At 29.2% G+C, this 26,870-nt stretch overlaps 3 protein-coding genes across 4 annotated transcripts; all 3 read left to right on the top strand.

Moving 5' to 3' along the window:
- The first annotated feature begins 1,745 nt into the window (after positions 1–1,745).
- On the top strand, positions 1,746–7,763 carry LOC106754156 (GDSL esterase/lipase LTL1-like). Of its 2 annotated transcripts, XM_014636139.2 has the most exons (5): positions 1,746–2,046; positions 2,181–2,308; positions 2,527–2,769; positions 4,811–5,063; positions 7,197–7,763. In XM_014636139.2, exons 1-5 carry the CDS (start codon positions 1,794–1,796, stop codon positions 7,427–7,429), a joined length of 1,110 nt encoding a protein of 369 aa, XP_014491625.1. In that variant the 5' UTR covers positions 1,746–1,793; the 3' UTR covers positions 7,430–7,763. The 2 variants fall into 2 exon arrangements, with proteins under 2 accessions (XP_014491625.1, XP_014491626.1); XM_014636140.2 differs by lacking the exon at positions 2,527–2,769.
- A 929-nt stretch (positions 7,764–8,692) lies between these two features.
- On the top strand, positions 8,693–17,604 carry LOC106754089 (GDSL esterase/lipase At5g33370-like). The gene is made up of 7 exons (XM_014636041.2): positions 8,693–9,075; positions 9,223–9,296; positions 15,245–15,487; positions 15,630–15,757; positions 15,906–16,148; positions 16,626–16,878; positions 17,074–17,604. The coding sequence occupies exons 3-7, from the start codon at positions 15,247–15,249 to the stop codon at positions 17,304–17,306; spliced, it is 1,098 nt and encodes a 365-aa protein (XP_014491527.1). The 5' UTR covers positions 8,693–9,075; positions 9,223–9,296; positions 15,245–15,246; the 3' UTR covers positions 17,307–17,604.
- Positions 17,605–23,785: 6,181 nt separating this feature from the next.
- LOC106754152 (GDSL esterase/lipase At5g33370) lies at positions 23,786–26,631 on the top strand. The gene is made up of 5 exons (XM_014636136.2): positions 23,786–24,182; positions 24,311–24,441; positions 24,863–25,105; positions 25,310–25,562; positions 26,112–26,631. Exons 1-5 carry the CDS (start codon positions 23,942–23,944, stop codon positions 26,345–26,347), a joined length of 1,104 nt encoding a protein of 367 aa, XP_014491622.1. The 5' UTR covers positions 23,786–23,941; the 3' UTR covers positions 26,348–26,631.
- Positions 26,632–26,870: the final 239 nt, after the last annotated feature.

Raw genomic sequence — 26,870 nt, 5'->3', positions numbered from 1 at the left:
ACAACAAATCTACACTAGAGTAATTAAAAAATTTAAAAAAAAAATTACCCATCAATTCAATGTACAAATTATATAATAAAATTGATTTATATTTTCTTGTATTGCACATCATTTTAATAAATATATATTATGAGTGAATTATGATAAGAAAAGGTAAATTAAGTGCTCTGGATAGCTTTTATGTCATTAATGAAATATAAATGGGAACCATACTAGGTTATAGATGTGATAGAAATAGGGGGTGATATTAGAATTTAAGTTTTAGTTTGCTATAAAAATATGTTGCATGCCTATATTTGTACATTGTAGGATTAGCATGAAAAGAAAAGAAGAAAGGTAGTTATGAAAAATAATGAATACTAAAAAGTTAACAAATAATAATAATAATAATCTGGAAAAAAATATGTGGAGATCACCAAATTTAAATCAAAGACTAAATTATAATAGAAATATCATATAAACATTTATTATTTTTCAAAATTCCGCTTCCTTTAAACTAGCTAGTATTTTTAAGAACTGATAATACGCATTTGTACACGGATTAACAAAGCCTTGATAATAGTAATAATAATGAAAAAGTGACCAATTTCTCTAAAAACAATTTAAAATATAAAACATTCTTAATTTAATACAGATTCTGACAAGCAATTAAATTTAACCGTTAAATTAAAAAAAAAAACAAAGTAATTATTCTGAATTGTCCAAATAAGTCATATAATTGATTTATATTTGAAAGTAGTTTGTCCTATGATGTAAACCATGTTTTAACAATTAAGAAAGTGTACTTTCGTTGGAAACTCAATAAGTTAGGACAGTAATTGTTACTGTGAAGTCTGTATACCTGAATGAAGAAAGTGTAGTTCAGGTTGGTTAAAAACCTTATTGTATAAAATTGGTAATATAGTTGCAGTAGCAGCAATAAAAAAGTTGATAGTTTTAGCACACACGATTAAGAAAAATGATTTTTTGATACAGTTAACTTTTTATAATAATTTGATACTATTTTTTTTTTTTACTTTTAAAAAAAATTATTTTATACTTTTATGATGATTTTATTTTCATATTCTGTGTTAAATAAATGTAAAAATGTATTATAATATCACTGTTCGAGCATTAATTACAATGCTGGTTGTAGGTGTATGAATATTTGAAGGTGAATGGTGCACATGGAGTGTTATTTATTAAAGCCTATGTGCAGGATCCATCCATCCATATACAGACTAACTGGGTAGGGGAAACTGGGAACAAGAGAGACCAAATATTGAAGAGGCTTCAGTGTGGTAGATTAAAGTATTTATCTTTTAACTCACATGACGATATTAGTAAGTACCATTTATCTTCTTTTTCTCATACATGGCAACAGTGGACTTTCATCTCTTCTTCTAACATACTCATACTACCAATAAAATTAATTGACACCCTTTGAAATAATTGGAAAATAGAAGACTTAGGTAAAAGGCAATAAATGTGAAATATTCTGCAGGATTTTGATATAAGAAAAGTAGGAAGATGAAAAAAAAAGAAAAAAAGAGGGTAGAAAAGACAGGTCTAGCTAGCTGTAAGCCGGTTATGATGCATTTAACGCACATGAATTATGGTACATAGAATTGAATTCAAAATAGAATTGATAGGCCTCTCTTTATTACGAGCGTTATCTCCATCTGCTTGTGGTAGCAGAAGCTATTTAATTCACCACATCAAATATCACAGCCACTGACCTCTATATAAACCTACCCCTCAACTTATTACTTTCTTCATACCGAGTTCAGTGTTGTTATTTACCATTAAACATCATGGACCAAAGGGTTTTTCATTCTTCTATGTTTCTATGTTTGCTTTTGTTAATCACATGTAACAACATTGTTCTTGTTCCACAAGCCGAGGCTCGAGCATTTTTTGTGTTTGGAGATTCGTTGGTTGATAATGGCAACAATAACTACCTACTCACCACTGCTCGTGCCGACGCATACCCTTATGGCATTGACTATCCAACTCACAGGGCAACCGGTCGATTCTCCAACGGCCTCAATATCCCGGACATTATCAGTTGGGTCCCTAATCATGTCGCTGTTGTGTTTAATTCTTTCAGTACCATGTTTTTTTGTTCTGTAATAATGTTCTAAAACTCTTATAATTACTGCATAATTAATATGCTTATGAGAAGTGTGTGATGCAAATAGGTGAGCAAATTGGGTCAGAACCCACGTTGCCGTATCTGAATCCTGCGCTGGATGGAGAGAGGCTACTCGTCGGAGCAAATTTTGCTTCTGCCGGAATAGGAATTCTCAATGACACTGGAATCCAGTTTGTAAGCCAACGTTTTTGCTTTTTCTGTCGTTTCAACCATTTTTTTACCTATGTTAATAATCATTAATGAATCATCCTTTTTATTATCCATAAAAGTGTGTGTACAAACATTTACCTTTAATTGAAAATGGTATATATATATATATATATATATATATATATATATATATATATATATATATATATATATATATATATATATATATATATATTTTGCAGATAAACATAATCCGAATCAGCAGACAATTACAGTACTTTGAACAGTATCAACAGAGGGTGAGTGCACTAATTGGAGTAGAACAGGCTCAAAGACTTGTGAACCAGGCACTGGTCCTCATAACATTAGGTGGCAATGATTTTGTTAACAACTATTTCCTCGTACCATTTTCTGCGAGATCACGTCAATTTGCACTCCCAGACTATGTCGTATACCTTATTTCCGAATATCGCAAAATTCTTGTGGTATATATTCTCTTCTGTTGCTCTTATTTATACTATTATTATACTATTATCCCTTTTATAATTTCGGTCACTAACATCAATCAAAGTTACGTTTGCCATGCATATTATCATCATATACACAACTTTGATGAACCTACGATCTAATAGTTCACCACTTTAGGCAAGGAATACTTTGATGGGGACATATGTCAATGTCATGCTCATTTTTCATATAATTATTCTTTTTCCAACTATTTCCTATTTAATATACCATCTTCAAGAAGTTGCCTTTTAGGTTTTGCACTCAATATATATTCTCACACATACAATTTAATATTTTAAACATGAAACTAAATATTTATAAGTCATCATGAATAGCCTTCAATATGACTAACGAATTTCTTTATTACGTATTTTCATGTGTCAATAAGTTAATAAGTTAATATATATATACATACATATATTTCAATCTCTAGTTTGAAAAATGAAATTTACAATTTCATTTATATATTATGATTACACCTCATATATATAATGATTACATGATGAATGTCACCTATCCAAAATGTTTTCCCTCTTTAAATCTTATAATTTTCTCTCAAAGAAGAGAGCACAAGTTAGAGTGTGTTTTCTTTAGTTTTTTTTTCTAATAATTATATAGAAAAATAGTATTATCTTAATTTTAGTATTTGCAAATAAAATAATTCATTTTCAGTTGTGTTTTTATTACTATAAACGGCTATAAAATTAACATGAATATAATTTTCTTATAGATATGTTAATCGAATTTGAACAACGTTAAACCCTTATATAGTCTTTGTAGTAGTTTTTCTTTTCATTTGCGAACACTTTGATGTGTTTTCGCTCCTTTCTCTTCTATGGTCTTCTTAAGGATTTTTCATTTATTTATATGTTCATCTTAAGGAAGCGTTTTGTTTCAATTTTTTAGTTAATAAAGTAATTTAAAAAGTAAGGTTTATTTATATATATTTTAAAAAAAAAATTGTGGCCATCGTTGATTTTTGAGAAAGTGACATTTTCATGTTTTACTTTATTTTTATTCATTAAGTGAGAGTGATTGTTACTTTATGATAATAATATAGGTAGGACTCCCATCTTCTAATAAAAGTTAATTAGAATAAACTCCCATTTCCACTCCTTACAACATCTCTTTAATTATATCATTTAAATTCTAATGAAATGCTCTTTTCATTTACAAACTTACCTCATAAAGATGTTTTTTAGAATTTGAAAGTGTAAAAGTTTACTATGCTTTAAAACCATCAGACCTAAAAGATATCTGTTAGCATTCATTTGTAGTAATAGTACAATAACGCCTGTTGCTCTTGGGTAAATACAAGACATGTTGATTTATTGTGTCTCAGAAAAAAAATAATACACACATAAATTGGACAAGGACAACACCTTCTGTCAAAGATGCATAATGTCAAAGTAAAGTAAATGATTCAAATAACAATATATAGTCTCGAAAAATTTGAATCTTAAATTAAATATATATTATTAAGTTTATACTGTGTGATCTGTTAGGTGGAAACTTAACAGTATGAAATGAATAATTTGATGATGCATGTTTGATTGTGTGAAACAATAAGTTAGAGTAATGGTATGGTATAAGGGGTTACTGAAGGCATTGAAGATTGAATCATTCTACCGATTTATAAACATTGATGTAAGAAGCATGTGGGGTAGCGTACTGTAAATGTAGAATAAATGTGTGATAACTGGTGATCTGCGTCCTGCACCTAGTGTTTTTGAAGTATAGGCATATGGGTAGTGTTGAGCAGCAATAAATAAAAAAAGAAGGATAATGATATTTAGAGAACATTTGAACATCATTTACGTGTTATTTTGTGATTGGTCCATGGTGGTGTTGATAATTATTATTATTGATTCTAAAGTAATTTTAGACCAATCACAGAATGACACGTAAATAATGTTTAAATGTTGTCAAAAAATTGTTGTCTAAGTATTATTATCAAAAAAGAAATAGTAGTAGTATTAGTAGATTGTTAGGATAATAATGAGTGTTTGTGTGATGCAGAGGCTATATGAATTGGGAGCAAGACGAGTTTTGGTGACAGGAACAGGGCCATTAGGTTGCGTACCTGCAGAATTAGCACAGCATAGCAGAAATGGGGAGTGTGCAGCAGATCTGCAACAAGCTTCTGCATTGTTCAACCCGCAACTCGTACAGTTGGTCAATCAACTTAACTCTGAAATTGGTTCAACTATCTTCATTTCGGCTAATGCCTTCCAATCCAATATGGATTTTATCAGTAACCCACAGGCCTACGGTATGTACTAACACTTTCTCTTTCTATTCATCAATTATATATATACATGCCATGTTTTGGATATCAGTGAGAAATTTGATACCAAATCATTTCACGATTTAATTTCGGTATGAATTAGTAGCCAAACTGATTTTTTTCTTCTTTTTAAAAGATTATCCATTTTTCTAAAATTTATTTTCTACGTCTAATGGTTAGTTGAAGTGTTTTTAAAAACCAGTTACTCACCGATTCCGACTTACAAGAAATTGATTATTTAGCGAGTCAATTCAATCTAAATCATTTATTAGTAAATTCAATATATTTGGAATTTAACATAATTTTAAATTATTACATTTTTAACTCATAATAAAAAAACAAAAAAATAAAACAAATTATTACCTAGTAATTGTTGTCACTTATCTATATATAGATAAATCCATAACTTAAGAATGTTTAAGTTTTTTTTTTTTAATATAATTTAAAATTTATGGGTGAATGAGTGAATCATGCTGACTTACTAAAATTGAACTTTTAATAAACCAAGTTCAATTTTAATCTATACCAAAAAGTTTTATTTTTTATTTTTAAATCCAATCTATATTAAACTTGTAATAAATCGAATTGACATGTGAGTTTTAATCAATTTTGAAAACACTATAATGTTAAAATAGCAATTAGTAAGCTACGAGGACATTATTAAAAACAAAATTACCCAATATATTAATACATTATTATTGCTGTTTTTAGACAATTATAAGATTACTTATTTTAAGAGAATATCTAACTAGAAAATGTTGTTGAGGAGTGGCTGAGGTGTGAGAAGCTATTTCAGTATTGATAATCAAGTGGGTCGCTAATAGATGAGACCCACATGAAGTCTCTTGTTATTCTCAGTGGACAGCCGGTCTCCAATTTTAAATACTTACCAGAACTTTAGACACAAATAAACTAAAGGTTAAAACTTTAAAATTGAAAATAATAATAATATTAAAGACACACTAGTCTTTTGTGTTAGATCATCAATGTTGCAATAATTATTGTTTAATATTTTAATTATATATATATATATATTAATTTTTTATTCTTATAATTTAGTGTATTTCAATAAAGAGATCTTATAATACTTAAATTTAAGTGTAAACATTAATCAATATTGCCATTTTATTCTATAAGTCAATGATTCATGGTAATATAGTTTTAGTTTAATCAATATTAACCATGCTTGCTAATAATGTTTGTAAAATTAATTTTAAAATGATTATTGTAAAATGTTCATAATGTTTATGTAATACCACATCATTATTTTTCCAAAAAAATAATAAAGCTATGGATACTTGCTAAAGGAGTCAAACTTTTGTCACTCGACTGTATATAAGAAAATATCAAAAGTTAAACTAATATTGGAGTTACTGACTATATGTTGAAAAATGCACAAATGTAGTCATAATTAGTTCTGATTTCACCTATTATAGATTAATTTTAAACGGGAGTTGAAATTCATAAAAAAAATGTGTATGTTTACGGAAAAAAAAAATAATTTTCAAATTTAACATTATACTAAAATATTGGGACCATATAGGGACCCAAATTAGATGACTTTTGGAGAAAAGCAAACCAGCCATTTTGTTTTATTGTTTTCTCTTTCCACCATTACTTAATAATAATAACAATAATATTAATGTTCTGAAAAAGAAAAAACAAGAATAAAAAAATATTTATGTTAAAAGAAATTTAGTTTATTTAAATAAAAAAATACCCCTTGAGAAAGTTTATCTGAATTTTTTATATACCAAAAGGTCCTTAGTCAAACTCTGCCACATGTGTGCTGTTCTTCTGACCATGACACCATGCAAACACTTAAAGGAGTACGGTCCATGAAGAAGTAACTCATTAGAACAATTACAAAACGCACTCTTTTTTGACAGTTTTTTTTATGTTTTTTTTATGTGACAGTGATGGGTCCGTTTCAAATATATTTTTATAATAAATTCAAATAAACCATTAGAATTGTGATACGTGTCTTGTTGTAAAAGAGTTATTAAAATATCATTGTCCAAAAGGTAAAAGAATATTTATTTTTTTTACACATCATAACTTGAATTTTGGACAATGTATTTCTTTCTATAAGTTAAAAGAATGAATGTTTTTATGCAGGTTTTATCACCTCAAAAGTTGCATGCTGTGGGCAAGGACGTTTCAATGGGATTGGACTGTGTACTCCAGTGTCTAACCTGTGTCCAAACAGGAATGTGTATGCATTTTGGGATCCCTTCCATCCAAGTGAGAGAGCAAACAGATTAATTGTGGAAACATTCATGATTGGAGACACCAAATACATGAACCCAATGAATCTCAGTACTATTATGCACTTGGATTCAAGGACCTGATTATCATCTTCTTCTTCTTCTTCTTCCTAGGATTCTCACACACATTCTGCATTACATTTTGTGCTATATATATTTCATTGTTTAAGCTGTATTGTTACAAATTATTTGATGCCATGGGATTGGTAACTTTTCTCTCTGCAAGGCCTGATTTGAGGGGAGAAATAGGAAAAGGAAACTTCATTCAATGTCCCAGTTTAGGGTTTGTATCTTGTTACCCATTTATCGCTTTGGGCTGAGATAATTTGTGGTTAGAAGTAAGCCCAAAACTTATCTGGGCTTGAAATTTATATTGTAATAAACTTAGGTATCTATAATGTTTTACCACTTCACAAAACTATTCCATGCAAACTTTAACTTAATTCCATTGCAAGCCTTTATTTGCAAACATCCGGACAAATAATTGCTTCATACCTTTTATATAGATACAGATAGATTTTTTAACAAAAAATATTCTTTAACGTTACCTTTTCCTACTTTATTCTTTCTTAAAATACAAAATTTTACAATTTTATGATTATTTTACTCTTATATTATTTGTTGAATATAAAAATATGTTATGATATCACTGTTCATTTTCTAAATATCATTCGTTTAAGTTTTGGGTGTTGCTCCCTCCATCACCCCAAGTGCTCCTCTACCTCCTCAGTATTTTTATTTATTCCAAAAATATTCTACATCACTCCTCCACTATTTTTTATTCCAAAAATACCCTACATCTCTCCACTATCTTCAATAATCTGTCTTTTTCTTTCTCTGTATTAATGGAACATTTACATAACTCTTGAACTTATGATATATTTCTTTAAATAAGTTTGATTCAATCTTACTTTCACTGTTCAATGTATTTTTTTTTTCACATTACTCAATAAATGGTAAAATTACTTTGTTCTAATAGAAAAATGTTTATATATGTGTGTGTTTTTTTACATTTAATATCTATAATTTTTAACATTATATTATAATTTAACTTATCGACATGTCTGAATCAAATAACTTGAATAAAGTATTTAACTTATTAGATAAATAATATAAAAATATTATTAAATGCTTAAAATATAAAAGAAAAGTTATTTGTTAAAGATTTGGAATTTATTTAGTTTTTTCATCATTATAAAGTTAGTATATAATAATATATTATATATCTGAACCATGAATACTCATTATTGTAGAGAGAGAAAGAGAAATATTGTTAAGGATAATGGAAAGATGTACGGTATACATCCTTAGGTTTTTTTGTTTTTTTTTTTTTTGGAAATCGTTTGAATCAGTTTGTCAACAGAAACAATAATAAAAAGAATTTGTAGGAAGAAGGACACATTTAAATGCAAGTTTATGACTCTGAGTGTAAAGGCCAAAATAATAATAATAATAATAATAAGGGCCATTGGGTCTAAATAGGCAGTCAGGCCCATAACTTAGGGGAGCTTCAGCCTTAGAAGGGAAGGCCTTTTCTTTTCAGAAGTTAGATTTCCATTCTGCAAATTCCTTTCTCTCTCTAGAACAGAAACCTTGCCCAAACTCAAATGCTCTGCCTTCTCTCTAAAATTCTAGCAGATTGAACTCTTGAATCTCTGTTTTGTTGCTGCAAAATCATTCCTGGCGCGGAGAGCTTCGATTCCTACCGAACAATTTCTTCATTTCATCGGGTAAGTAAATTTTCCCCTTTCTCTTCACTGTCTTGACCTAGGGCACCCAATTTTTCTGGTTGCATGTGCTTTTTGTACTTTGTTTTCCCTTCTCCGTATGTTATAGCTCTAAAAGGTTGTCTCTATCACCAATTTGGTGATTTATAGGTGCTGTTGAAGTTTTGTCCTGTGAGGGCACTGTTAGGAAGTCTCCATTTAGCTGTAGTGTAGCGTGGTACCAGGTAAGGGGAGCTACTTATACTTTTATTTTATTTGTTGCGAAGTGACTGTTTGAGAAATCTGAATTGCTATGTGAATTTAAACTGTATTTTGGTTCTACACATCCCGTTTGGTAAGAACTGATGAATCTGTTTTGAGTGATTATGCATGTTGAATTAAATATGTGATATCTTGTGAGCATGTGTTGTTACTGTCCTTAAGTGTTTAACTTAGTATGCACTGAATTTGACTAGAATGATGATCCTGGGAATGATTACTGTTTATATATTGATTGTGATGTGCTGCGAAAGAATTTGAAAAATCTGGTTGCTGGAATAAGTTGGGGGTGATACTGATTTGATGGAAAAAATGGGTTGAGTGTAGCCTCTGAGAGAGGATGTATAACTTTGGGAATCAAGGAACTTAAAATAATAGGCTAGTTATATAATCAACAAGGAATTTAAGTTGTGTTGGATTGGAAAAAAAAAAGGAAGTATTATAAGTTATTTTGAGGTATCATGATATATCTATATATATCATTAATATATTATATTAATATATATGTATAATATATATATGTAGCATATTATATATAGTGTAACATAATATTAATATATAGGTATTTATAAAATATAGTTACGTAACACATATAAATTATACTAATATTATATAGCAGTATATGTATGTTATTATATTTTATTAATATAATATAGTTTTATATATAATAATAGGTTTGTTATAATATAATATTATAATATTATAATATGAATGTTGGTTTAATATAAATTAAAAATATTTGTGCAATGGTCTAATAGAAAATTTATAATAGAAGTATGGTTTAATATAACTATTATAATATAACTGAAGGAACATGGTTTTATATCTATACAGGGTTTAGGCATTGGTAATAAATTGTAAAAGATTATAGTATTGATTAACTTAGATTAAATTAGGGAGTAATTATTTTTATAATTTGTGATTGGTGAGTAAGGTATGGTTGAGATTATATATATGTTTATTTTGGCAAAAAGTATATGATTACAAAGTGATGAAAGTACGATCCAAGTAACAAACTAAGTTTCATCTGGATGGAATCTCTCGGTGAGATTCTTAGTGTTTTAGAATGAAAGTAGGAGCTCAGCCTTGGAGGTTTTCCTTACGCTCCAATGGCCTTTCTTCTCACATAGAGAGGATTGGATCATGTGGTAAGGAGTAGCAGGAGGTCTTAGTCTCGGAGGCTTCCATGCTCCAAGGCACTTTTTATATAATCAGCTCATCCTTGCATTTGCTTGTGTTTGTGCCATGTTGTATGTTTTTCTTTTGCAATGATCATCCACTTGGATGTGAGCAGAGGAGAATGAAGTCTCTGTGGAGAACGCCTTGGAGGATAATGGAGATGCAACTGTTTAGTTCCTTAGGAAGTTATATGCCCTCTAATATCATCTGAACATTTCCAGTTTCTGTATTTTTGAATTCTTTAGTACTTTAAGTTTTAATATCCTCTGAATTCTGGATTACTGTATTCCTTAAATCTTAATTCCCTAGAATCTTAGCTATCAACCTTTATTTTAACTGTTTTCTTTATTACTATGAATGACGTCTTGTTATATATATGCATCTTATATATATATATATATATTTTGGGATGTCACACTGAGATCTTAATTAATTGATGTGTATTAATATGTTTGGCTTAAAATTCTTTCTAAAAATTAAGAAATTTATATATATATATATATATATATATATATATATTATTCTTTTCCTTTATAACTTCAAAAATATAAACTAATAAATGAATAAATGTAAGATAAAAATATTGATTAAAAAATAGTTAGTGTCATCTTATAAATTAATTAAAGATTACATAAACGATAGAAATTTAAATAAAAAAGTTATTAGTATTGTCTTGTGAGAAACATGATACAATACAATAGGAGGGAGTATCAATTTATCATCCTTAATATTCCTCAACATGGAGAGGACAAGTAGGATGGTTGATAATTTAGTTTATAAAAAAATTAAGTTAAATTATGAAATAGCTTTATAAAACTGAATTAAAATCTATAGAATAGTTTTTTTTTTTTAAAAAAACTTTTATATAAAAGGTAAATTGAATTGAAACAAAATTTGAAATTGATGCTTCAATAAATGTGTAACTTTTTCTTAACGAAATTATTATAATGAACTTAAACAAAATTATTAGTTAAAGAAACATATAATTTTCTTTTTAGGATAAAGGCTGAAAAAAGATAAAAAAAGTAAGAAAGTAAAAATTTAAAATAATACTAGAAATTAACGATTAGAAATTAATTAAACTGTGTAAAAATAAATTAAATAATATAGTTCGTCCAAACTAATCTAAGGTAAAAAAAATAGTTATAATAAATTAAACTATTTTCTTAATTTAATCATCTATAAATTAAAATAATTCAGCTATCTTACCTACAATATTTTATTACACACTAAAAGTGAACATCAAGATAAATTTATCATATATATATATATATATATATATATATATATATATATATATATCAACTTAAAGTTGTATATGAATTCATTTATTACTAATATATAGTCTTATCTAATAAAGTAATCTCAAGTATTATAGTCTCAATATATACATAAACTTTGTTCGAAATTTCTTTTGAAGAATGGGCTTCTTTAAGCGCTGCTAGTGAATAAGTATATAAATATATTATTTTTAATTCTCATAATAGTTTACATAATTCACTCAACTATTGTAGTTCAATTTTTTAAAAGTTAAAATAAAAAAGTACTTTAATTTTTAATTCTTTTAGTTTAGTTTTCTACACTACTAAGATAATTCGGTCATGTGTAATGAAAAAATAATTAAAATTTGAAAAAAATGTTAATTTGTTGTTTATCTAAAGCATTTACTTTTGTTCTTAAAAAAAAAATTTTAAGTATACGTCAATCTTAAAATGGTCCATAGTGAGTATACGATACAAATAATAAATTTCAGTTTTCGATAACTCTATTATTTTAAAAAGTGTAAATTCAATCTTATAAATATTTCATAAAATATAAAACATTCTTAAGATTAAAATTCGTAAAATTATTTTAGAAGAATTTAACTGTAAAAATAGGGAAAGCCTCTCTTGGAGGGGAAATAATCTAAAACTGATGATGCTGGGACCAAAACTCCAGCCTATTTAGGTGAATCACGTTTACATGTTTGTTTTTCGTCCTGACCCATAATTCAATCCTTATTTAGGAAAAACAGCATCTTTTTTTCTTTATACTTTGATTAGCTCAAAAGTGCACACATAAATAGTATCATTTGATCATTTGATGTTTTAGTTCTAAATCAACAAAGATACGAGTGATAGTAAAGTTTAACAGAAAAATTTCATTGATTATTCACGAATTAGATCTTGCCCATACTAAAAAAACATGTTTATTTTCTCATAGTCTTCCTAAGTTTGCGGTGCTTAAAACAACTCATGATTTCCCTTTAAGTTCTTCTGACGAGATTGTCGTTAGACCGCACTGCAATAATGCAGGTAAAGCGACATGGTCCAGACTTCATTCTATCAACAGTCACTGTTGGAAGACACTCATTATTATAAATAAGATAAAAAATCTTATTTTATAAATTAATTTTGTGATATTGAATTAAATTTAAAATTTACTTTTTAATATGATATTTAAATCATAAATTTGAGTTTATTTTAATAAAATTTATTGTTTATTAAATTTATTATGTCACTTATTATAAAAAAATTTGTTATTTGTTAGATTTATTATATTATTTTTTATCGAAAGATTGTTGTTTGTTAAATTTACACTATGTAAGTAGTATATAAGTATATATAAAGATCACCTTAAAATTAAATTACATTTAAAGTTTATATTTTAATTCTAACTTTTGTCTAATTTTAATTTATTATCATTAGTCTGTTTTAGTTTCAGATCTAACTAATAACAAAATCCGCATAACACAATTCTAAGTATTCAATTATAGAAAAACTTTTTATATGTTAAAAAAAGGTTTTTATATACTGATTCTAAAACAGATATAGAAGTCAGAATATATAAAGTATTGACATGTTATACTGATTTTAAAACTAATATAAAAAGTGTCATTTTTTATATAGTTAAAGATATAATCACTATAGAAAACTTCATCTAAATCATCCAAAAATTCCAAAAGTTCACATTCCTGGTTAAATCAACCTTATCATAATCTAAACTTTTTATAACAGTGCTATATTAAAAATTTCAAGTGTCCAATTAAGGAAATGAATAAATGACAGTGATAGGTTCATCATGATTCTAGGTTGAATTGATGAGTTCGACAAAAGTGACATTAAGCTCGACAAATATGATGTTAAGCTCGGCTATATGCCATTGAGCTCAGTCATATGTTGTTGAGCTTGCACATTCTCATACCTAACGTCAAAAAAGGCAAAAGGAATTTCAGAAAGAGTTGAGATGGAAGACAATTACATATTAGCTGAGAGAGAAAAAAATTCAAGAGGAAAAGATTCGTATCAGCAGAGTATTTTTCACATATGAAATGGTACTACTTCTACTTTCTATATTTATTATAAAGAAAAAATCTCTTTAACAACTTTTTTTGACAATTTTTTGACAATGTATGCATGGCAATTTATGATCAATTAATTTCAAATACTTTTTCAAAATAAATTCAAACAAATAAATAAAATGATGACACGTGTTCTGTTATAAAAAAAGTTATTAAAAAAATTATTAAAATATCATTATCCTTATTATAATTATTACGGTTATAAAAAGTGTTATCTTATTTATTATTGTTATTTTTTATACAATGTGAATTATAATCAATATAAATAATGGTAATAAAAAGTGTTTTTTTGCAATTCGTGTTTTAAACATTTTTTTTTATCTTAGCTGGCTTTTGGATCTACCCTGTATAAACTATCTACTTTCTCATCCTAACATTAATAAATGTTCCACATTTCTATTCCATTTCTCTGTAAGAAGCCACCCACTAATGAAAGATTCAAGAAAGTTACATCTCTCTCTTACTGCCAATACATTTTCTCAAACAGGGTGAGATTAAGTGGACAGGGTTTGATTCCACTGTTTTCTCATTTTTCTCAAGAAAAAGGTCAAAATCCTAAAAACTGGATTCACATTATACGACATAGAATTGTGTTGACACACCGTTCATGATTGGTTGTAAAGAATTGATTTAGGTTGCTTTTTCTATGAATCAAAACTTTCACACCCTGATTTACTATTAACTGCTGGATCAAGTACTTATGACTAAGTTAAAAGTCATGCATATAGTTCATAAAACAACTTTGATTTAAGTTTTTACTTGAAATTATTTTAAGTGAGACTTACTGGAAGGCAGACCTAGAGTTTAAGAGAAACAGTAATACCCAGAATGCAGTTTCCTATACGCTGATTAACGTAGTTCTACTGATCCAACATGTTGGTCTATTAATTTGTTAACTACCAACTTTGATAAATTACATGGATTGTACTTGATAGTTTCTTCTTGGAAGTTGAACTTACACTAGGGGATGTCATATAACATAAATTGTGTAGTTACTCAACCCAGAAAGCAGAGGTGAAAATATTTAACCTCAGTTTTTGCTTGTGATTGGGGAGGAAACAATGCCAATATTTTAAACTCTGTCTACATACGCGGCTTGAAATTATTTATGCTGATTTTGGATGTTGAAATTGAAGGAAGGGTTTGGCTTCTGCTAAAACCACTCACTAGAGCAATTACTTGATGTACTTGCTTCTTCTTGATTCGGCGGTTTGCTTTAAATCTAAAGAGGTGGTAGAACAAAACATTTATGAATGTGGTTTGCAAAGATAAATCAACCTCTCAACCTTTGCATATATATATAGCTCTTCCAATTGCTTCATGAAAAACACGACTCAGCAAACTAAGAATCATACATACACTACACAAACAACTCACTCCACTCCTGTTTTGTAGCCATGACTAATGCTTTGGTGCTTGGTTTTTGTGCTATCATAAGCTTGGTTGTGGCACCATGTTCTATTTCTGCTCAACCAACAAGGGCTTTCTTCGTTTTTGGTGATTCACTGGTGGACAGTGGCAACAATGATTTCTTGGCAACCACTGCCAGAGCAGACGCTCCACCCTATGGCATTGACTTCCCATCACACAGACCCACTGGACGTTTCTCCAATGGCTTAAACATCCCTGACCTTATCAGTACGAATCAATTAATCTGGCAAAATCAAATCAACAACGTTATATACTTGTTCATCCGCGCTTAACGTTTCTATATATGTATATATATCATTTGCATGCATGACCATTGTGTTACTTTTTTCATATATGAAATTGCATGCAGGTTTGGAACTTGGTCTAGAGCCTACACTGCCGTATTTGAGCCCCTTACTGGTCGGAGAGAAGCTACTGATCGGTGCCAATTTTGCATCAGCTGGGATTGGCATTCTCAATGATACGGGAATTCAATTTGTAAGCTTCAAAATTAATTGTCAATTATTAAGGAACATGGTGTGCTTTTAGAGTACATAAATGGGTGACTTGTATAAAGTCATTCACGTGACTGTGTATTCCAAAAGTTGATATATATAGTATGGTTGGTACATGGTTGTTTTGGCAGTTGAACATTATCCACATCTACAAGCAACTCAAGCTATTCCAGGAGTATCAGCTAAGGTTAAGTGCACACATTGGTCCGGAGGGAGCCAGAAACCTAGTAAACAGAGCACTCGTTCTCATCACTCTCGGAGGCAATGACTTTGTCAACAATTACTACCTGGTCCCCTACTCAGCAAGATCTCGCCAATTTTCTCTCCCAGACTATGTTCGCTATCTCATTTCTGAGTACCGCAAAGTTCTGAGGGTATGTATATGCATCACCAAACACAACACTCACAGTCTTTGAATGATCAATCTTTTTGCATTGCTGTTTTGGAACTTCATAAACATGAATATAAAAAGAAATTATATTGGCTATATTTTACAAACACGGTATTGGAAATGAATAACGCATACGACAAAATACATCATGAATTTGGGAACCGTAGAATAACGGTCATTCGTGTTTCCGAAAATGTTCTCCTGCAGTGTTGTACGTACGTAAGTTAACCACCAGTCTTACGGTCCGTGTGAAAGAATGTGCATCAAGCAAAAGACATGTGGGTATCTTTTGGTTGGTGAGAGGGACACTATAATTAACTAAATATGTTTTTTCTCTTTCGAGCATCTTATAATATAATGCCCACAAGCAATCAATGACTCGAAATATTAGATATATTTCTCTGTAACCTACATGATTATTTAATGAACACAGATAACAATGTATGTTGAAAAAATGCAGAGGCTTTATGATTTGGGTACTCGAAGAGTTCTTGTAACGGGTACTGGACCGATGGGGTGTGTTCCTGCGGAATTAGCCATGAGAAGCAGAACGGGTGATTGCGACGTGGAACTTCAGAGAGCCGCTGCATTATTCAATCCCCAACTGGTTGAAATGTTGAACGCACTGAACGAAGAAGTTGGTTCCCAAGTTTTCATTGCTGCTAATGCTTATCGCATGCACATGGATTTCGTTTCCAACCCTCGAGCTTATGGTACCATGCATGCACCACCTTTTAACTTTCAAATTCAATGACATGTTCCTGGAAAAGATAGACATGTGGAAAAGACATTGTTTAGGTTCCTTTAAATGCTAACATAGCTTTTAAAAGTTGTCTTCGTTATTTTAATTTTTTTAAAATTATAAATTTCAGCCCAATAAGCCCGTTAAAATGTTTTTGGGCCTGCAGGATTTGTGACATCGAAGATAGCTTGCTGTGGGCAAGGGCCATACAACGGGATTGGACTGTGTACACCAGCTTCAAACTTGTGTCCGAACAGAGACCTTTACGCGTTCTGGGATCCGTTCCATCCATCAGAAAAAGCAAACAGAATCATAGTCCAACAGATTCTGAGAGGCACCAACGAATACATGCATCCCATGAATCTCACCACCATCATGGACCTCGATTCCATGACCTGATTCATCGTTTTTCGATTTCCATGTCTGAAAAAAGTCAAAGGATGTTATATCTATATATGTGTGCCACCTAAGCTTGTTTGATCTTCTTATATCATCATTCCCTAGCTAGCTACTGTGCTTTCTGCTGCAAACTTTCTTTATCTTCTCCTCCTTTCTTCCTTCGATTGTTATTCTCTGTCGGAAGTAATTTTGGTCTCTCACCACAAATAAATTTACGTTCTTCTCTATCATTCCTTTCTTCGCATCTAATTTCTTTACATTTTCTGAAATACTCTCCTTCAATGTTATGCTTTCGCCTCAGCCGCATTTTCCATATATAGTAAAATAATCTCAATTTCTTAGTCGGCTTAGATTCTTTAATTACCAAAAATGAACTCTTTTTTTTTTTTTTCTCTTGTGAAGGTTTCCATCAATTAACGTAACAAGTGGTTTATAAAATATAATTTATTTTAAATGATTTTAAAATTGTTAATTAATAAACTTGAGTTGTATTTGTATTTGATAAAGTGAATGTTTTTTTGTAAGGTTTTGAAATACAATAAGCTTGTGATTTTTGTGGTCACAGACATTTTTATGGACTTTCGAATTTTAAACGGTTAATGAGTACGAGACTGCGTTAACTTCACTTAAAAGAAGTGTTAGATAGATGGATAGAATTATTAATGAACCTTATTAATTAAAGCTGAATTATTAAAAATATGCTTCTGTATATATTCTTCACTTCACCCCTATTTAAGTTAAAGGAATTGGAAAAAACATTATGTTGGAGTATGAACTATAAAAGTTATTTAATACATAGTTATATCATCACAACCTAAAATATAAATAAAATAAAACACCTTGTTTTTTCATATGTACAGCCGAAGGATGGTGGGTTAATCATATATAGAGAAAATATCTAAAGGACAAAGACAAAACTTAGATATTTGTTACATTGATATCCAAGTAAAATACACCATGTGATCTTTTATGCATGACTTATTCAACAATATACATTTGATTTTTATGGAAGAACAACTATATACGCATAAAAGTGATTGTATATATCTATGTTTTATACTTTTAAAAATATTAAAAAAATATGTAGCATAATATTTTAGAAAAAGAGAATAATGTTACGTCCGCAAAGAGTTAAATAATCCACATCGAATAAAATTAAATAAAAAACTTGTTATTTTAAGGCTTTTGATTAAAAATATATCCTAATATTTTATATAAACATGTTGTGGAATCATTAATATCGAATTGTCCTATAAATATCTATTTGAAAAGTATACAAAGGATACTTAAGATGAACGAACAGAAAAAGTGAGTATGAAAACTGAATTTACGTGGAAATCCCAATGCATTAAAGAGTGCACCAACCTCAGAAATGATTAACAATGGTGAAATAAATATATAGGGGCCATGGTTCGCTAGCTAACTCATGTGTTGTAACAATAACTCAGCCTCCAAATACGTTATACGGAGTAAAATAATTAATCCCAATTCAATTTTTAATGTTTTTTAAACCAACCCAGTTTCATTTACTTAATTTTTTTTTGTCAGAAAAAATTATAATTGTATTATGATACACTTTTACATTCATTTCACACAAACCATAAAGATAAAATAGTCATAAAAAAATAATTTTTTGTATTATTTCAAGAAAGAAGATAGTAAAATGTTAGTAAGTGTATGTAAAAAATTTAAATGTATCAAAGAATTATTACTAAAAAAAATGTGTACATAACGTGAGTTTTAAAAAACCGATGTCGTAGGTTCAAATCTTACAGAGCGTGATTTTAGTATTGCTCGTTTTATAATTACATTGAAATAATTGAACATTCAAAAGAAAGTCTGAACTTTATCATTCTGGATTAGGATAAAACTAAATAAATAAAAAATTACAAAAAAAAGACATTTATTAATCAAATATTAACTAATCACCTTGTCGGTATCGTAAACCTAACACATGATTCCAAATAGAAAAACTTCAATCATTTTTATTTGTTTGAAAAGTAAAAAGAAAAGTAATATCTAACCTTAAACATAAATATGTATTGATCATGAATCTCAACGATCGAGAATTATAAATTGACATAATAAAGAATTATAAAATGTCTTATATAAAAATTCACTATTCTTCTAAAAATTAAAAATTAAATAGGTGGTGTTTTACTAGATGATGTGATGATGATGATGTGGTGGTGCATTGCATGCATGGGCATGTGATGCTTGGTTGAATTGTGGTGTTTGTTACTAGGTAGGTATAGGTTTTGGGAAGTGGGTGTTTGAAGAAGTTGAATTAGTTGGAATTGAATAGCCTGCAATGTTGGTTGAGAGATGTTAGAGAGAGATGAAATTAACACTTTTGTGATGTTAGTTGAACCGTTTCTCCAGCCAAATTATGTGATGTGGAGGGTATTAGGTGCAGAGCAGTTGTATTATAAATGTCTATACAGCTCATTTCTTACTCTTATTTTTTTTTATCATATTTATATATTACCATATTCTCCCAATCCAATTCCTTCTAATCATCACATACCATCCAAAATCTAAACCCTTTCTCCCTATGCCCTACTATTTATCATCACTTTATCATTTAATTCATCAACAAAATTTTAAAAACAAATTCAAAAAATCACTGTATCTTATTGTTTACACTTTATCGGTCCCTAGTGCTACACATTCCATATTTGACTTCTCTATAAATACAGGTCATCAAGTTTGTAGTCGATATATGTTTGGATTATATTTGAAATAATTATAAAAAATTATTTTAATATAATTTATCGATGGATTATATATTTTTTATTTTATTTCATTGATTACGTAATTACTTTAGTAAATAACGGTCGAATTAATTTTTTTTAATGAATGATAAATAGATTGTTTATCTGAGTACAAATTTGTCTCACCATTTTTCATGGATCTTGTTTATTTTTATTGAGAATGGGAGAAATAAATCTGTACGGAGGTAAAACATTATGTCGAGTATTCTAAATATGATGGACGGTGGGGATTAATGCGAGTTTCACCTAAAAACACGGGGAACGTAATTTTCTCCGTTTTTTTTTTCTTTAATGAATGGAGAAGTTTTTGTATTGATACAAAGATAAAATAAAAAATATTCATTTTTTTTTTATATTTATGTCATTTAAAAAAAAAATAACTTTCTGATTTCTACACAATCAAAGTAGAAAAGCATTATCTCTTTCGTTTCACTGTTTTCTGCTAAAGAATTTAAAAATTATTCAATTTTTACATTAAACCAGAAGAATACACACCCATTAAACTATATTTCTACTTATATGCAATCATTTTCTTTTCTTTCCAATTTCAGTATTCAATAGCACACAGATTCTTCATTTATTAATAAGTAATATAAAACAGTTACTTTTTTTATTCCCTCTTATTTTTAATATTTGTTTCATCTAAAAAATTATTTTTGTTTTGCTAAAACAATTTTTATTATTGGTCAGCCAATTTGATATTTGAAAAGTTTTTTTAATTTTATAAAATATTTTTCATCTTATTATACTCTTAATTATATATTTACTTTTTTTTTTTGTATAATTTCATTCAATGATGTATGAAATTAATTTTAAGACACACATTTGATTTTTTTTAATTTTTTTTTATTTATTTTTATCATATCAAATATTGTTTTGATGTTCTTTTATATAATTTTTTTTTATTTTCTAACTCATTATAATAGTTTTACCTCTATCATTATAATTGTATAAAAAAAATTCTTTAATATAATAATAATTTAATGTCATTGTCATTAATCTTTTTTCTTACTATCTAACATATATCAACATTTAAAAGATGAAAAATTTATGCAAAATTTCAATTATTATTAATTTTATTTTATTTTTTGTGTGATTTCATTGAAGTGTTGAATTATAATTTTTATTAGTATATAACAATAAGATTTCATTAAAACTTAAAGAATGAAAGTAAAGAAACATTTAAAGTATTTTTAAATTTGATTACATGTTTTCTTTTTTTGGAATTTTTAAAAATATTTTTAAATTTTAGTAACTTTATTTTATTAATTTTGTAAATTTAATTAATATTTTGATTTGATAAAATTTTATATGGTATCCCAATTTAAAATATATACATTTATAATTTTTTTTCTTAAATATTTCATATTGAATAAACAATAATACTTAATCTTTTGAGACAATTATAATTTGAGTAATTATAATTGGTCAATAAAATAGATTTCAATGCTATTTCTTTTTTATTGCTTAGCCTTAACCAATATAGCATTAAAAATAAAAAGGACAAAGTAAGTTTGTCTTTATTTTTTTTTTCTAAAATTGAAGTTTTCTTCCTCTGCGTGTAAAAAAAATTAAATTAATCAATCAAATTTTGAAAGGCTTACTTCTTATATTTTAATATTGAAATTCGAACAGTAAATAAATAACTGGTTTGGTTGAATTTAAAGTGACTTCAATTGTTTCACTGTAGCTAATTTAAAGAAAATTCTGATACATTAACTGTTCATATTAAATTCTGAAACCCTTTCAAATCTCGTGTAGATGGGAGCTTCACCTATATCTGCTTATACCACTATGATGAAAGATCATTCATATTGTCCTAAAAATACTATAAATTATTGGTCGATTCAATCATTCCATTTCGTCAAATACCAAATTAAAAGACTGAGAAAATTAATTTAAGTCATTATTATTGTTAATCCATATACTTTTTAAACTGTAATCCACCTAGTTTTTCATAAAATAAATAATTTTGAATTTTGCATTGACGGTTTTTTTCTTTTAAATGACATGACATTATTTTAATTAAATATTAAAAAAACTTCAGAAACCCTAAAAACAAGGGTAACCTTGATAACCCATCAGTCTATTTCAATCTGTCCCTAATAGATGTTGATCAACATGAGTAACAAAAATTATTTTTTTTAAACTGTGATTTGATAGGTCACTTGTTAATCTTAAAAACACACAAAGTCAATGTCATTAGCTTTTTAATAATTTTTTTAAGTGTCCAAGATTAACTTTGTAACTTCAGACACTGATTGGATTATTTCTCCAAAAAACCACTCTGAATAAATTCAATTACAATTATATATTTTAAATCTGGTATTTTAATTTAAAAAGTAAGTCATAAATATCAAAGAAAGACAAGATTATTATTATTATTATCATGGGGTAGAGTGTTATATACATTACATGAAGTCGAAATCAATTTTGCAATGAAAGACAAATAAATTAGGATTCGAAAGTGCATGTAGATAATGAAACTTGTTGAAAGGAGCATCACTTTACTTGCTAACATGATCTTATTTGAATATGTCAGGTGATGCTTATACTATATATATTAAAATATGAACTTTAATAGCATTAAAATTAAACAAAAGTGTTCTATTAGAGGATGTTGACAACATGTTGGGAAGAATCAGTGGTTAAATGACACAAACAACGACACCATAGTTTATGAACATACACGTCTTAACAAATATTTTCTAATAAAATAATCATTATTTCATAATATTTTTTTATAACATTTTAATACTATCTACGTGTCATCACGTGATTAATCTATTGATATTTATAACTATTATTATTAATATTACAAAATAATTTTGAATCAATCACCTATAAATAATATTAAAATTATTATAAAAGATATCGTTAAAGTATCATTATCCTCGCGTTTATCAAATTAGAGAAACATGTTTTACTCAAGAAACAGGTATTTTTTTCTCAAACAAAAATTGTAAGGAATGATATTTGTATGTCCCTGTTTGCCTTTCGCAAGCATTAATTTGAACGCCCCACATAACTAAAACTCGATAATTAGAATGTGTGGATCCTTTTCATTTGTGAAATTAAAATATCTTTCATTCCCATTTTCTTGTTGCAAGAATTACTACCTTGTGTATGAGTTAAATCATGAGTAAAAAGTCAGAAAACTTGGTTTGGCCGTACATACAGAAAGAAAAGATGCATGTACAGTACAAAATACAAAAGGATAAAGATACTTAAACAACATTTTTTTGACAATATTTGAACATCATCATACGTGTCATTGTGTGATTGGTTTATGGTAGTGTCATTGTGTCATTTGGACCAATCACACAATGACATGTATGATTAATGTTTAAATGTTGTCAAAAAAAATGTTGTCCAAGGATAGTTCGATATAATTGAAGTGGTAAATGTGTGTCAGTTCTGGAGAACGTAACGAAATTGTCAGTGGTGTTGTTTTTGATTGATCCTTAATGAGGCACAGATTTACATGTACTTCCTTTCTTTCACCCATCAAAAGAGGGTCAAATCTTCCCCCCACTTCATTGAGGGCTTCTTCAAGCACATGGCTGTTTCGTTCTCGTTAATGCATCATGTCTCTCCCTCACTCCATACACTGTCAGACATGACCTCACACCCATTATTTCCAACCTGTGCTACCTTTTTGCTACGTGGGCCATTCACCTTTTTCCAATCTTATATAACACCTCTTCCTCATTCTTCCTCTGCATGCACGGACACCACAATAACATATCAGCTTAATATATATCTATGTGGCTGTCTCAACAGCTCTCATTATATATATAACTTGATCACCAGTTGCAGTTCGATATCCTCTTCTTCCTCGTCCGATTAAAATCCTAGTCGATGGCTACTTCTATGACTCTTGCGTGTTACATTGTTGTTTTGGGGATATCGATGTTGGGTTTGAGAGGTGCAGAGGCACAACGTGCCTTCTTTGTGTTTGGGGACTCGCTTGTAGATAATGGAAACAACAATTATTTGGCAACTTCAGCTCGAGCTGATTCTCCTCCTTATGGCATTGACTACCCAACCGGAAGAGCCACTGGCCGTTTCTCCAATGGCTTGAACATTCCTGACTTCATCAGTTCCGTTTTTAAGCTTCTTTTTCTTAATTATTGCTTCAATCTTTAGTACTGTGTCTGCATGCTTGCTTCTGTTATGTCTATGTAAATGTATATAATATAATGTACTGGTTATTGTTCTCTTGTGTAGGTCAAGCTATTGGGGCGAGCGAATCCACATTGCCATATTTAGATCCCGAGCTCAACGGAGAAAGATTGCTTGTCGGTGCCAACTTTGCTTCTGCTGGAATTGGAATTCTCAATGACACTGGAATCCAATTTGTAAGTCACATCACTTACTTCTGTGTTCCAGCTGTGTTGAAAATCCATGTTTAAAGTGTCCAAATTTTCAAACAAAGATATTCTTTAATTCAATGATTTATTTATGTACAAAAAATTAGCTGGGAAGATTTGGATCATATATACATGATTTGGTTATATATTAATAACATGTCTATTATCTCCATTAGTTCTTTTAATAATTGAGATGGATAACGATTTAACAAGGTTTACTAAACAGACAAAGACAAAGACTAGTGATATTTTTATACCCTATTCCTATATCCAACTTTTAAATTGTTATGCGAAAAAACTCCCATGTTTTTCTTGTAATTGACTAATAAGAAAGAAAAAAGCGAGAAGAAAAAACGAAGGAAGCATTGACTATATATAGAGATAGATTATTTACAATATTGAATTGCAGGTAAACATAATCAGAATATACAGACAACTGCAGTATTGGGAAGAATACCAGCAGAGGGTGAGTGCTCTTATAGGAGCTGAACAGACTCAAAGCTTGATAGAAGGAGCATTAGTCCTCATCACTCTTGGAGGAAACGACTTCGTCAATAACTATTACTTGGTGCCTTACTCTGCAAGATCACGCCAATACAATTTACCAGACTATGTCAAGTATATCATCTCTGAGTATAAGAAAATTCTCAGGGTACGAAATATGTTCTCTTCCATAAATTTTCTTTAGTAGCTAGCTAGGTCAATGGTCAACAACTTTCATCACAGGAAACAATAAACACGTATCAATACGTGTTTGCTGTTAAAGTAACTAAGGTTCATTATGGTAAACAAAATTAGTGAGCATTGGAAATTGAACATGTTTGGTGTTATATATATATATATATATATATTTCAGAGGCTATACGAGATTGGAGCACGTAGGGTTTTGGTGACGGGAACTGGTCCTTTGGGTTGTGTGCCGGCGGAGTTGGCCCAGAGAAGCGTAAACGGTGAATGCTCGGCCGAGCTACAGCGTGCGGCGGCCTTATTCAACCCTCAACTTGTTCAGATAATCAGAGAACTCAATAGCGAAATTGGTTCTGATATCTTCGTTGCGGTCAACACGCAACAGATGCACGTTGACTTCATCAGTAACCCTCAACGATATGGTAAATATGCTGCTAATTACGCTTATGCATTGCTTCATTAATGAACCATGGAGTAGAGTAGGTATACAATATTAAACTTCTGCCAGATTGTTGAAAGAAACACTTGATTTCTTAAAATTAATACGTGAAATGTGCTATAAATATATATGTCTAGCAATGTTTAAAGCCATTTTTTTAAAAGTAATAATAAGAATGCAAATATTAAAGTCACGTAACTCACGTACAGAAAGGGAAGTATTTAATGGGGATAAAGCTATATAGGTAGATGCCATTAATATAGGCACGGGCCCATGCATAATCATACGTGGGGGAGAATAGTTTCCCTTTCCTTTTCCTTTCTTTCTTTGTTAATTAACCCTATTTTGCTGCATATGAAAAAGCCAGAGTTAACACTGTGCTCAGAATTGCATGATATGTAGTTCATGTTGAACTCACACATACATATATAGAAAGTTATCTTGACGGCTAAATAGGTATTTGATATTTTAGTTTGAAGAGTAACAGTGATTGTAAAAGCTTATTTATTAAAGGTGGTGGATGAACATGCAGGATTTGTTACATCAAAAGTAGCATGTTGCGGTCAGGGAAGGTACAATGGTATTGGACTGTGTACTGTGGCATCGAACTTGTGCCCTGATCGTCGCGTTTATGCGTTTTGGGATCCTTTCCATCCATCAGAAAGGGCTAATAGTTTGATCGTTCAACAGATACTGTCAGGCACATCAGATTATATGTATCCAATGAATCTCAGCACCATTTTGGCTATGGATTCCAAGAAGAACTAGATCATCCATCATGAAGGAGTTCAAGGAATCTGGTTCATCTTTTGTGTCTACCTCTTATAGTTTGTGATAAATATGTATTGAAATTTGCTGCATCTACAATTAAGTTATAGTGTGTCAGTGAATAGTATTTCATAATGTTGTGTCCTTCTCTTGGGAAGTAGAAAAGAAACAGTGCACAATAATTGAGTGATTTTTAATAATTCCTTCTTTGTTTCTCGTAAATCATGGGTGATGCTTTTGTTTAATCCATGTGTTTGAGTTTAGAAAACGTTATTACTTGTTGTTATCGCAGAAATATCTTAACCTTTTCATTCACCAACACAAAATTTCAATATCTAATTACGTGAATTCAGAAAGAGAAAAATGATAATAATGAATTATTTCCTTAGAAGTTTAAAAGAATGGTATCATGGTACACACTTTTAGATACATAAAAATGATTATAAAAGTGTAAATTTTTATATTTTTTCAAGAAAGAAAATAATAAAAAGTAAAAAAAGATAGTTTCAAATGAATGTAAAAA

The sequence above is a fragment of the Vigna radiata genome, unplaced genomic scaffold (genome assembly GCF_000741045.1).
Source record: "Vigna radiata var. radiata cultivar VC1973A unplaced genomic scaffold, Vradiata_ver6 scaffold_83, whole genome shotgun sequence".
In the NCBI taxonomy this organism is placed as follows: Eukaryota; Viridiplantae; Streptophyta; class Magnoliopsida; order Fabales; family Fabaceae; genus Vigna; species Vigna radiata.
Note: the sequence above shows the minus strand (reverse complement) of the source record. Positions and strands in the feature narration are given on the sequence as shown.